The following is a 13289-nucleotide window of genomic DNA, read 5'->3' as shown; positions in this document are numbered from 1 at the left end:
TGTAAGTAAAATCTTTATTCGAAACAAATGATGCTGACGTACCATTGCAGGCACTTCAATAACATGTTAAAAATTAAGTATTTTGATTTCATTAAACCTTTGCCATCAATTAAAATTGTTTGAAGAAAATTTTGATTTTTCTGTACGAAACAATCAAATGAAAACATGCTTATTTTCACAAATAATCATGAGAGACTAAATTGTCCCCTTTAAATTTGAAGGAATTCTGAAATTTCCATGTTTTTACATGCATGTAGCCATTGTAAGGTAGCAATACAAAATAATAGTCAAAATTGAAAATGAAAGAAAAAAAATAAAATACATACATCTTGCACATATATGCTGTGAAAACAGTAAATATACTATTACACATACAAACAAAGGTGTAAATTACTAAGTACTAAATAACAAATACTTCTGTATGGACACCACTGCTGAAAATATTAAGTTTACAGCCATTTATTAGGCCTGAATGCAAGCCAGTGATAAGTTTACCAGTAAAAGTTTACTAGTAGATTTTGCCACAATACATTGCCATTACATTATTAGTGGTCCCGTTAGAATAAGAAATTTATATAATTGTATGACAAATACTGTATGGCACAATATAATTGTACTGCAGTAGGACGACAAATGTGTAATGGAATGGGTTGTTGAAATTTTGGCTGGAAATAAAAAAACAAATTATATTTTTAAAAAAAAGTCTGACATCACATTATTAAAAGCCTGCAGTTCAACTTCATGATGCAGTCATCCAGGACTCTGAAGATTACAACAAAACTTTAGGGCTAAAATAATTTTTGAGAAAGCATTGTCTATCAAAGGTTTCCTTTATAGACACCTATAGTATCAATTTAATGGTTGCCTTATAAATGCAATGAAAATAAAATTTTTGCCAATTCTTAAACAGCTTTTTGGACAAAGTACTTAGTTCCCATGGATGATGATAGTTAGTCATCACATTACGAAGGAATTACACACAATTCTGGCATATTTTTTGGCATGCAAAACTGTTTTATGTATGTGTTTTTGCCAAAGAGACATGACTTGGCATGCAAGTAAGAATTTCAAGGAGAAAATGAAGAAACACGTTACATTCCTCTACCTTTGCTGAGATAGGCGAGAGAGAAAGTATTTCTACACTGCAATACCCCAGTGTTTCTATTTATATATGTATATAAGAGTCAATGTTATTGATTGAGACCATGTTTTTATGAGCCTTTCAGTATAAAATAATTTTTTTTTTTAAAAATAACTATTCATACTTTGAATTTTTAACTGTGAGACAGTGAGTGCATGAAAAAAAAAATATGATAAAACTTTATAAAATGTAAACTATGTAAATCAACATAAATAGAAAAAAACTAAAATAAGCTGCTCTTATAGGATTGTGGTGTTACACACTGAAATACACCCACTGGCTTGCTTTCAGTTAATATCATTATACATACATAGTTAATAACATTTACTTAAAAAATATTTATTGTTTGTTACCTGCGTTGCTTATAGCACCCGACGCTGACCAACCTTTCTCAAAATTTGTATCTTACCACAAAATATCACAATCACATCACAGGCTAGCGAGTAGGAAAACTGCAGCAAGAAACAGTCTCCCAACACTTTGTTTGCACAATACCAGAATCGATATATGTAACAAGTGAACACATTTTCCTTGCTGCATCATGATTACACTGTCCGTAAAAAAATTTTTTTTTGCATAGCATTACTATTTAAATCTTTAAAGGAATGTTTCTTTTTTGACAAACCATCAATGTCCACGTGTTGCAGAGATCTGGTTTGATTAGCTCCAATATGCATTGCCAACTTGCATATCTCGCCAACAGTTCAGGTAAGAGCTGCCCCATAGTCATGGCAAGGCTTCATAAATGTTTGGGGAAATCGACATCCTGTTGACCATGAAAAATTAATTGTCATTATTGGCTATATATTTCTCAAATTTACTTCATCAAAATGGGAATAATAATAAAAGCTATGCAAAACTTCCCTTACGGACATAAATCATGCTTTACATTATTTATATTAAGGCACGTGCTGATGTTAAGTTGTTGCACGGTATACCGGTGGTCAGGTGAGAAAGCGAATCACGCATCTTGGACCAGGGCTGTAAGGACAGTCTGACATTTTGTAATAGCTGATGGAATATCACACCATTACGTACTATGAGACGGACTGGACTGTTTGGGATGGCACACAGCAAGCAGGCCCAGAAACCTGAATCCACTGCTTTACACGTTTTTGCAAGCCTACAACATTTTCTTCTGTAAAGTTTGTGTATTTTTCTGCAACTGGTACCTCTTATGCTCAAAAAAAAAAAAAAAAAAAACATGAACATGCAAACACAAATTTTATTTGCCGCGAAATACTCACATACAAAATAAGGCCATATTTAAGAGTCAATATTAAAGAGATTTAATTTTGCCTAATTTATAAAATTTGTATCCGAGGTTCTGTTTGCATTATTTGAAAGGAAACTTATTTTTTTTGTTAAAGATGGGCCAATCATACCCTTAAATTTCATCAAATCTTTAGTATTCCAAACAATTGTATCTGGAGAAAAAAAATTAGAAGAAAAATATTTGATGAAGAGCAACTAAGAAATTCAAACACTAACATGTGTAGTTGCCAAGGACTAGATTATTTTGCTTCAAAGAAACTACTTAAGAAATGATTGTGTTCATCTCCATCGCAGAATATGTTTAGCACTTAAGGGATTATTGTTTTTTTTTAATTAAAAAAAATTGTGTATATGCATATATTTTAAAAATTAAAAATTTAATAGTTTTAATTTTTTTAAATTTATTTAGTGTGTTTTTGTTTGTATTGTATTTTATTCCTGATTCTTGAGAATGTTGATTTGGATTCGAGAAATAGTGGACTCAAACCACCAAAGAGTTTTGTGAATAATTAATTTCAAAAGCAATGTAAATGGAGTTGCCATGTGTATTGTAAAGCTAACATGATAGCTGGCTTGCACTGAAATGTTGAGATTCGACAAAGAGTCTTGTGCGCCATGGTATCGGAGGATGGAGGTAACGACAGCGCAAGTACGGACACAAGACACTTATACTCTGTTTCAGATTGCATAGGAAAAAATATATGTCCGCTTGCAGAGGATTGGTTGACGTGGCTGGCATATGTCTGCTTTGCCATATTAACACGTGCAACAACTTAAATATATGTGGAACTGTCAGGGTACCTATTTTTATTTTGCACGCACTTACGCTCTAGCAATACTGTACTCATCACAATGCAAAGTTCTTAAACAACACCGAAACAGCATACAAAACCAAACACTAAGAACATTGCCGTCATTCAACATGTAAAACTAATACAGTTCTCTAATTTACTCTACCAACAAGGCATGGATAGAATTGTGTTAACTCTACCGATGCTTATACTCCATAAATAGATGTACATCAAAAGTAACATGTATAAAACATCTAACTACGTATACATAAAAAAATTTGTCACGCACTACATGTGATAAAATACTGTTTAACATGATAATACACTCAATACTAGTGGACCTGAATGCAAAACGGATGTTCCACTCTGCAACTGAAAAAATCAGTTGGTGAAAAAAAAAAAAAAAACAAGCCATGTTGACTGAGCAACATTTATGCATAGTTTACAGCGCATATTCAGAGCTGCCAACCTCAAATCACACCCATCAGTAATGGTAATTAGGTATATGAAAAAGTACGCGTAAATCATGCACGATAAATTTTTCCTGGGGCATTATAACACACTCACAAGATAAAACAAAGACAATAATATGCAAAAGAAAAAGAAAAATATGAATACAATGCAAATTAATGAATAAAAAAAATCTATTTGAACAATACAATCATCTGAATATGTAAGAAATATTAATAATTTTACTGGATATTTTGAATCTTCAATTCAAAGTATTCAAAGTTAAACTTTAAAACAACTGTCTTTTTATTTGCTTCTTTTATCCTGGTTGAATAAGAAATGTCATGTAAACAAACAACAAGACAAACACAAGGACTTGTAAACAATAACTGCGTTCGTTACTTTCGTTTCTTCAGATGTAGTGAAAAAACGAAGCTATAGATTTATTGCTAGTCACGGCTTTAAAATGTTCTGCATGTTTCTTTGATTCAATATGCCGTCTACAGTCATCCCTTCCACCATGTGCAATCGAAAAGTCACACGTGCATACATTACAAAACCGTAGCGTTCCAAATATTTGAAAACGACAAGCATGGCCATTCTTTTCAATATTTAAGTCGAAAGTTCATAACACAGGTTAGCCAAAGTACCGTACAAATATTATCGTGATTTAAGTAGCCTTCAAACGATAAGTCCGAGAATATGTACGAGTTGTATCGTACAACGGACGTAATACCATCCCATTATTATTTGAAACCACGAGAATTAATTTACTTATTTCGACAGTACATCGTACATGCGCACACTTACTAGTTCCGTTATTTGAGCAACCAAGCGATGTATTCAAACTGCGTTCACGAAACACGCACAGCAGAAACGGAATTTTCTCCGTTACCATGCAGCACAAAGCCTCGTTTCCGTAATAAACCAGCGATGTTCCGTAATTCCGTAATTCGGGGTTAAAATCCGTAATAATTACGGAAAATCCGTAATGGTTGGCAGCTCTGCATATTGTAAGGCAACGCTGCTGCCGACTTGCTATAACCTGTACTTCACACACTTTATACATATGAAATTTCAGTTACTTAAGTATATATATTTTTAATGTAAGCAAGATTTGGATAAATTAATTATAATTTGTAAATCTCAGTATTTTGAGACTGATTGATAAATTTGAACTTTAACTTAAAGACTTGATTGAACTTAAAGACTCCTTTTTAAATAGGACAGTTTAAAACAAAAACACATGTTATCTCACATGAGTGCCAATATGAAAGATTAAATCAGGCACCAAATGAAAAAAAAATCAGTCTTTCTATGCATAAGGTTTCTTCTACACAATGCTGTTCTACGACCTAATGCCTATAAGACTAATTTTTAATGGCACTATAGTTTTTCGAACTAAGAAAATATGCTTATGAGGGCACAATGAAACTTTTCCAGCTTAATTAACTGAAGTAGTCATATTTAAAGAACAATATTCCTACTATGTTATAAAAACATTATCGAAATTTTAATGTATTAAAAATTCAATTACAATAATTTTTAATTAAACAGACCAAAAAATAGTTTTTTCAAACTATAATTAAGGATGAAATTTTTAAGTCATTAAAGCATAATATATCTTTCAATACAGCAGTAAATTTTTGAATCAATCCAATGCTGATAGTTTTATTTTTTCAATTGTTTATCAACTGAATAAGGAAATGCTTTTTAATCTGTAATTTAAGTAAAATAAAAGTATGTTTCCATGATTTTCAGGTTTAAACTTGTGCTTAAAAAGTTAAAAACGCAATCTTAACTTTAAGTTAAACGAAATAAACAAGTAGTTGACGCGAGCACTAAAAGGCAGCCTGCTGCCTTACAATACGTTAGTATCAGTAGAATTCTCAATTGAGAGTCTAGGACTCAAACCATTACACAATTTACACTCTACAGTGCTCAACCACAACACACACATCTACATAATAAATAAACTAATGCTAGCAACATTTTTCTAATAGTCAACAATTTCATAATTTTTTCAACTACATGATTAGTCAGTATAACAGAATATACGTAAGCATTCCTGATAGATTAACATAATATGTTATAAACAATTACTTACTTAAAATATATTGAAAACAAGTAAGTAGCCTAAACCCAATAGGTATCATGAAACGAATAGCTTGAATTTGGATAGCTAATTCCTCAGACTGTGGTTATCTTTCTTAAGGTCAGCGTATATAAATGTTGCTTGCCAACGAAACCCCAGTGAATTGGACGGGGAACGCAAAGGGAGGGTAGATTCATAATAAATTCATATTAAATATTAAATAAGACTGAAAAATGTATGTGCAAAATGTGGACACACCAATATTAAAAAACCTGTAATAATTACCAGAGAAAGAGAGAAACCACTCAATATAGAAATATGTATGATGTCTCTGATGAATGAAAACATTGTTGAGTAGTTCATTTGCTGAAAAGAAAATATTCTATTCTTCAGCCCTCGGTCTGAAGCAACCACCAAAACCTGAAAGAAAAACACGTGAAATTAAGTTGTCTGATCTCTACCACTTTTTTTTAAAATATAAATGACAGATTATAAGACAAAGGAAAATATCTGTATTTTGGCAACATTTCAGCAATGCAGACTGCAAAGCAATGTGTTTATGTGCATTGGTATCACACAGGCAAAGCTTTAAATACAGGATTTCCACTCTTACTTCAGCCACTTTCCCTGAATTTTCCGTTTCCATGTTTCCAAAGTGGGTTAAGCTGCTTAGTGCTTAATGGACACATCTTGCATGTGGTTTGAAAGTGAGAAAGCAGTTGCAAAGCTTAATGAAGGTCTGTGGTTGCAATCATCTAGGACTGCTTTAATATCCTAAAATGATGAAATATGATGAAATGGGAAATTGTACTAATGGAAGAAAGTACAGTGTTGTGGAAAGTTGTAAATGTGACTCAAAGAAAAAAAAAAAGAACTGTTTTTGAGTGATGGTGTTTTTGTACTTCTAAGTGAGAATTTGTTGCGTGTACTTCGTCAGCAATTCCCAATTTATTATTTTTATAATCATTGAAACATAGCATTCGTTTAGGTAATTTGTGGCCAAAATGTGAATGGCACTTCACTGCAGCTGTGATCGGTGGCCATTTTACATTAATGAATCTTTTTTTCCTCCCATGACCATTCCCGTTATCAACCACAGTTACGCCATAAATAAATTATTTACCGGCTGATATCCTACATAAAGAATTTGACTGGAAATATTGATTCATTTAATAGTACTCTTGCAGCAAGAATAAAGAGCTGGAGAAAATAACTGGCATACATCAACTTAAGTACAGTGAACATTATTAGCTTTACAGAAAACCTTCAACTCAATTTATGTTTGGTTGGTTATGTAATATGATCCTAAGTTACATTTTTAAAATTTTAGTGCAAGGCTTATTCTAAACTACAAATATAATTTGTTATGGTCTGAATAAAAAAAAGGGGTGCGAGGCTTATTTGAGGATGCGGCTTATTGGGGTAATACAAATGTGGTATAGTATTACTTTGATAAAACTTTAAAATACATTAGTTATTGTGATAACGATGAGGCAAAAGACTAAAGACATTCAATTGTGCTTGAAATGAATACATACACTGTTGTTTGTATCACTTGTGTTAAATTAACTTAAGTAAAAATCATATACAGATTATAAAGGCCATCCCAATTTTTGATTAAAATACATACACATATTTAAAAAATTAAGACATAACAAAATATTGATAATTTTTTATCTTAAGATATTGTCAATTTCCCTGTGGTTTCCAGTTTCAAAGACAACTTTTTTTTAAAATCGTTGTGTTTTACAGATGTTTTCTTTCTGTGGGAACCCTGAAATTTTTAATTAAACTTAAAGAGAAATTTTTTTAATAGCTGATAAAACATGTAAATGAATGTAACTTGAAACTATCAACTACTTGCGTACTCACATGAACTGCAGCATGCTACACAGTGTCCGCACCATCCCCGCTTCTTTGCATTTTCATCGATGATCTGCTCTTTCGCGAATCTCATGAAGACCTGCAACAGCCAAAATGCTAGTACTTTTGTGTCGTACGTAATGAAATTGAAGAACTGGTCATGAAAAGGTCCCTAAACAAACAGAAATAGTGCTGAAAGTCATGAAACTTTATTTTACAATAGTGTTTCATTTACTTGCATTTTGTTTTATTTTCTGTGACTACTTCTGTTTACAGATACAAATGGTTGTTTACAAATAGTTGGTGACTGCTAACTTATAGCATGTGAAAATTATCTCTGAAAAAGTTTTAAACTTTATAACCTAAAATTAATTACGTTCATGCAAATTGTAAAACATTTAGTTATTACATATTCTAACATAACAATTTTGGTTACATATTTGCCTGTATTTAAAAAACCACCATCTGATAAAAAAAATTGTTTGGAATTTTTTAATGAAACCTCATGACTAAACTCGGAAATTAGTATAAACATATTTTAAGCATCCTGAATTACCATTATTAATCCAGATTATTGACCATGCAATCAGGAATATAAAAAGTTGCACCAGTGATGAAAATTACGAAGACTTCTAAGCAAATATCTGTTGAAAATATTTGTATGGTAACAAATGCAAGGGAGGTACCGTATAGAGTTAAAATATTAGAAATAACCTTTAAGTTAAAAAAAAAATTATAAAAAAAAAAAACACTGTAGCATGTGGGCCTGAGCCTTCAGGGAACATCTTGCATACACTGAACAAACAAATAAATAATTAGGGCTTAACGTCTCTCCGACACCGCAGTCACGAGAGAAGGATGATGGGCGATGAGAACGGAACGTACTGACGGCATGAATGTGTAGGGAAAACACGAGTACCCAGAGAGAGAAAAAAAACTACAACGTACATCAGGTTCCCCCAAAACATGAAACTTCCAGGGTTTCACTCCACTGGGAATGAAACCCGAACTGCCTTTGATTTGACCAATGTGACCCCAAACCGGATACTGAATATTTTTTTAATTTTTTATTCCTGTGTAACACCTTGTCAACAGCTAAGGTCATTACAAATGGTACAGAACACGAATATTTGGGAAGCAGGACGTCCACACAAATCTGTACAAAAATTTCCATGACCAAGATTAAAAAACTTTTCTGACAAACATTTTCAGATAATTGACGTATTTTGTAATTTTGTGTAAAATAAATAAATACAATCCAGCCTCCACCAGCCCTGTAGCTACACTCGTTACAAACAGAACCTTGCACACGCCATTGTACAGAGAGTACGACCATGCACTAAAAACACCATCTGCAAAAAAAAAAAAAAAAAAAAAAAAAAAAATGTTCAAAGTCTTGGTGATGGCATGACATTTCCCCTCAAATTACAATCACTGAGGAATAGGGGCGCAACAACTAAATTTCCAAAGGGAGGGGGGGGGGGACAATATACCTTTTAATAAGAATCATAGATCCCCCCCTCTATTGAAGCGGGGAGTCCTCCCCCCGGGAAAAAATTGTATTTCAAGGTGGAAAATGGTGCTATTTAAGCAGTTTTAGTATCTAAAAATTGATTACACAGCACTTTCTTTGCCCCCGTTTGCCACCACATCAAGGGGGGGGGGGCAAAATACCCTTGCCCCCCCCCCCCCCTTGTTGTTGCGCCCCTGCTGAGGAATTCCCACGACTTATCCAGAGTTTTCAAAGCCGATCCCTTGACCCTCCCATGCTGAGGGAAGGCCCACGCAGCGAGGGAACCCGGGACGGGGACCGGGGAATCACCTCCTCGAGCGTGGTCTGCGACAGGGAGTAGTCGAGCAGCAGGCCGTCGCGCCTGGCCCGCTCCATGTCGCGGAACACCTGGGACAGCCGCAGGGACTCCTGGGGCAGCTCGTAGCGCAGCTGGTTGTAGTGCTGCTCCTTCATCTGGGCCCGGGGCAGCCGCTCCGCCACTAGGCCCAGCGTCGCGGCGCGCTTCTCCTCGCTGCACCGCACCGTGAGCATGTAGCCTCCGCCGTACCTGCCCGCCGTCACGCACTCGGTCAGACACACTACGCGACGGCGATGGGCATTATGGATAGAAACATATTGCAAGTCTACATGGTACACGACAGTGATGGGCATTATGGATAGAAACCAATCCAGTACTTTTCGTAAATATTCACAGTCTACAGACATTCAATATTTTTAAGTGCACCAATCCCTCACTTAGCACGTCTTCAAATTGTGCGAATTAATTTAATGCAAAGTTAATTTTATTGCCCCAGTCTTGAATAGTACGTCTTTAAATTTCAACTAACACGAAATCACCACAGGCAAAAAAAAAGTCGGGCATGACGCATAGCACGTCTTTAAATTTCAACTAGCACAAAATCGTCACAGGCAAAATAATTCTGACAAGATGCCACGAAGCCTGCTTCAACTCGGTAAACAACAGATTTACCGTGACACACAGTTAGCCATACAAGGGAGGAAGAGATGCGTACATCTACATAGGTTTGACTACGCTATCGGCTGTTGTACAAACATCAGCTACGGCAAGTTCAGTTGCAGCTAACGGAGCGTAAACGAACCAAATGTTTTTTACGTCCGCGCGTATGCCGCCGTGCCGTGCCATTGTCGCCCGGCAACAGACAGACCGGGCCGTGATGAACTTCGGTCTGGCCAGTGGCAGGTAACTCGAATGCACACAGCACAAAGCAACGTCTGCCCATTCGTCTGCCGGTAACTGTACGTTTGCACATGCAGTTGGAATCATATTGGAATCATATTGGAATCATGTGAGAGCATAATGCATTGTGTTTGAGACAAAACTGGAAGTATTATGACGTGCAGACTGTTATGAAGGCTTATGTTGGTCGCACTTTAGTTTTAAGCAAGTCAACTGTGCGCACAATCATTTGAAATAAGGTCTCTTTCAAACATTTAAATAAGTATGATGCTGTTGGTTTTAATAGCGGGAATATATTTGACATTACATATCGGAAAAGAAATGAACAGATGAGTCACAAAGAAAAGGTTATTAAATGAATGGTGAAATGAAAAAAAAAAATCCCGGTCTGACAAGATTGGTGTAACCAAGTAGGCATACGCGAATAAGCACTTTTAATTTTTGAAAAATTAAAATGTAAATATCCGGACTGTAATATTGGTTTAACTGCCAGTAAAGAATGGTTAGGAAAGTTTGTGGAATGGTATGTGACGATAAGTACAAAACCATCTATTGCTATGCAGTGTGGTATTTTCCATACAAAGTATTCAATGGTAGGCTTATAAAGATAAATGTTGTGTCATATTTATCGTCGAGTGTTATTCTACGCATTTAAATTACATAAAGAATATTGCCCTACACATTTTGGAACACATTGCTATTTATGGAGACTAATGCTTCAGAATACGTGATTTTGAATAACACTAACATTTTTAGAAATGCATTAGTCATGCTAAGTGAGGGATGGATGTAATTAAGTCAGTACCTTTATATAATTATTTATTACAAAAATGTTTTGGTGGATGGAAAAAAAAAGGTGTGCGTGGAGTCCACACACGACATAAGTGAATCTCCTTGCTTATTATATTATTAGGTATAGGAAACATAATTCTCTTTGGCTGAGGTCAGAGATCCCCCTCAGCAAACAAGTTTCACATTAATTGCGCATAGCACAATACAAATTATGTCTTTGTCTATTTAACAAACACAAAAATTACATTTACTCACGTTTCGGAACAAAGATAAACATAAATAAGTCTAGTAAACTTAGGAGTTGCCAGTGTTTAATTTTTGAATATTTACTCAAAAGATTTTCCTTTAAATCTTTTTCCTCGAATCTTGAATGTTTCGAATACAAGAGATTTGGGGGTATTCAAGGATTTGACTGACCTATGAGCTATGGACCCATCCCTAATCGAGATGTATGATTTGGATCTGAGGCACTCTTTTAAGAATTGAGGTTGAGGTTCAGATTGGGGAAAAAGTGGATTCGAGCCATGCGTCACCACTATGGAAACATGACATGAGGTACATCTGGGCCGGGATGCGTGTGGAAGAACAAAGAAGGGCGGCGGGCGTCACAGAACAAGGAGGGAAATAAAGAAGTGCGACTCGTACAGTGGAAACTGAAACCATGTTTCACGCGACATGTGTCGCTATCTATTGGGCGGGCCCATAACTACCAGCAAATAAAAAATCGGAATAGAGGTTCTCATACAAAGTTTTTAGTTAATATGTTTTTTTGGTTGTATTAAGTTATCTCCTTGGCGGCGGAAAACTAATATAATCGATGCGAACATACTTGATGCTGTTTTGTAATAAACCGTCATGTAATGAATAAAGGAGTAGGAGGTGCAAAAACTCATTGTATTACACACCACAAAATTAGTGGCTACCTAAATAGAGCGAATTTTCACTGGTTTGTTTGCCTGATAATAGCTTATACATTACTTCTCCTAATAAATTAATGTAGTTATGTGAGCAATATATCATGGAAACTACTGTCTAGCGGACGGGCCCATAACTACTTCAAAGAAACTAGGGCTCAGTCTCGGTAATTAGAGGCGGGCGTTATTACTTGGACTTGAGGTGCTGCGTGCTGCCGAGGCAGCGGAAGGTGCCGTTCACCATGACGGTGACGCGCGTGCACAGGGCCTCGCACTCCTCCATGCTGTGCGACGTGAGCACAACGGACCGGCCGCTGGCCACCACGTCCTGCACGCACGACCACAGGAAGCGGCGCGCCTTCGGGTCCATGCCGCTCGTCGGCTCGTCCTGCCGCACACGCGCCCGTTCACTACACCTTCCAACAACCACTACACCAGTGCACACCTTTCAACAACCACTACACCGGTGCGCACCTTCCAACAACCACTACACCGGTGCACACCTTTCAACAACCACTACACCAGTGCGCACCTTTCAACAACCACTACACCAGTGCACACACCTTTCAACAATCACTACACCAGTGCGCACCTTTCAACAACCACTACACCAGTGCGCACCTTTCAACAACCACTACACCAGTGCGCACCTTTCAACAACCACTACACCAGTACGCACCTTTCAACAACCACTACACCGGTGCACACCTTCCAACAACCACTACACCGGTGCACACCTTTCATCAACCACTACACCGGTGCACACCTTTCAACAACCACTACACCAGTGCGCACCTTTCAACAACCACTACACCAGTGCACACACCTTTCAACAATCACTACACCAGTGCGCACCTTTCAACAACCACTACACCAGTGCGCACCTTTCAACAACCACTACACCAGTGCGCACCTTTCAACAACCACTACACCAGTACGCACCTTTCAACAACCACTACACCGGTGCACACCTTCCAACAACCACTACACCGGTGCACACCTTTCATCAACCACTACACCGGTGCACACCTTTCAACAACCACTACACCAGTGCGCACCTTTCAACAACCACTACACCAGTGCGCACCTTCCAACAACCACTACACCAGTGCGCACCTTCCAACAACCACTACACCAGTGCGCACCTTCCAACAACCACTACACCAGTGCGCACCTTCCAACAACCACTACACCAGTGCACACCTTTCAACAACCACTACACCAGTACGCACCTTTCAACAACCACTGCAAACCAAG

At 36.6% G+C, this 13289-nt stretch overlaps 1 protein-coding gene across 2 annotated transcripts in view; it reads right to left on the bottom strand.

Moving 5' to 3' along the window:
* The window catches only part of LOC134539137 (phospholipid-transporting ATPase ABCA7-like), a 100927-nt gene continuing 87638 nt past the window's right edge, over positions 1-13289 (bottom strand). For both annotated transcript variants that reach the window (XM_063380885.1, XM_063380886.1), the window contains 4 exons: positions 12224-12420; positions 9438-9675; positions 7625-7715; positions 1-6172 (listed from right to left, as the gene is read on the bottom strand). In XM_063380885.1, coding sequence (XP_063236955.1) covers positions 6135-6172; positions 7625-7715; positions 9438-9675; positions 12224-12420 — 564 coding nt within the window. In that variant the 3' untranslated portion in view covers positions 1-6134. The remainder of the gene's footprint in view (positions 6173-7624; positions 7716-9437; positions 9676-12223; positions 12421-13289) is intronic.

Source organism: Bacillus rossius, chromosome 14 (genome assembly GCF_032445375.1).
Source record: "Bacillus rossius redtenbacheri isolate Brsri chromosome 14, Brsri_v3, whole genome shotgun sequence".
In the NCBI taxonomy this organism is placed as follows: domain Eukaryota; kingdom Metazoa; phylum Arthropoda; class Insecta; order Phasmatodea; family Bacillidae; genus Bacillus; species Bacillus rossius.
This window is presented reverse-complemented; position numbering and strand designations above follow the sequence as displayed.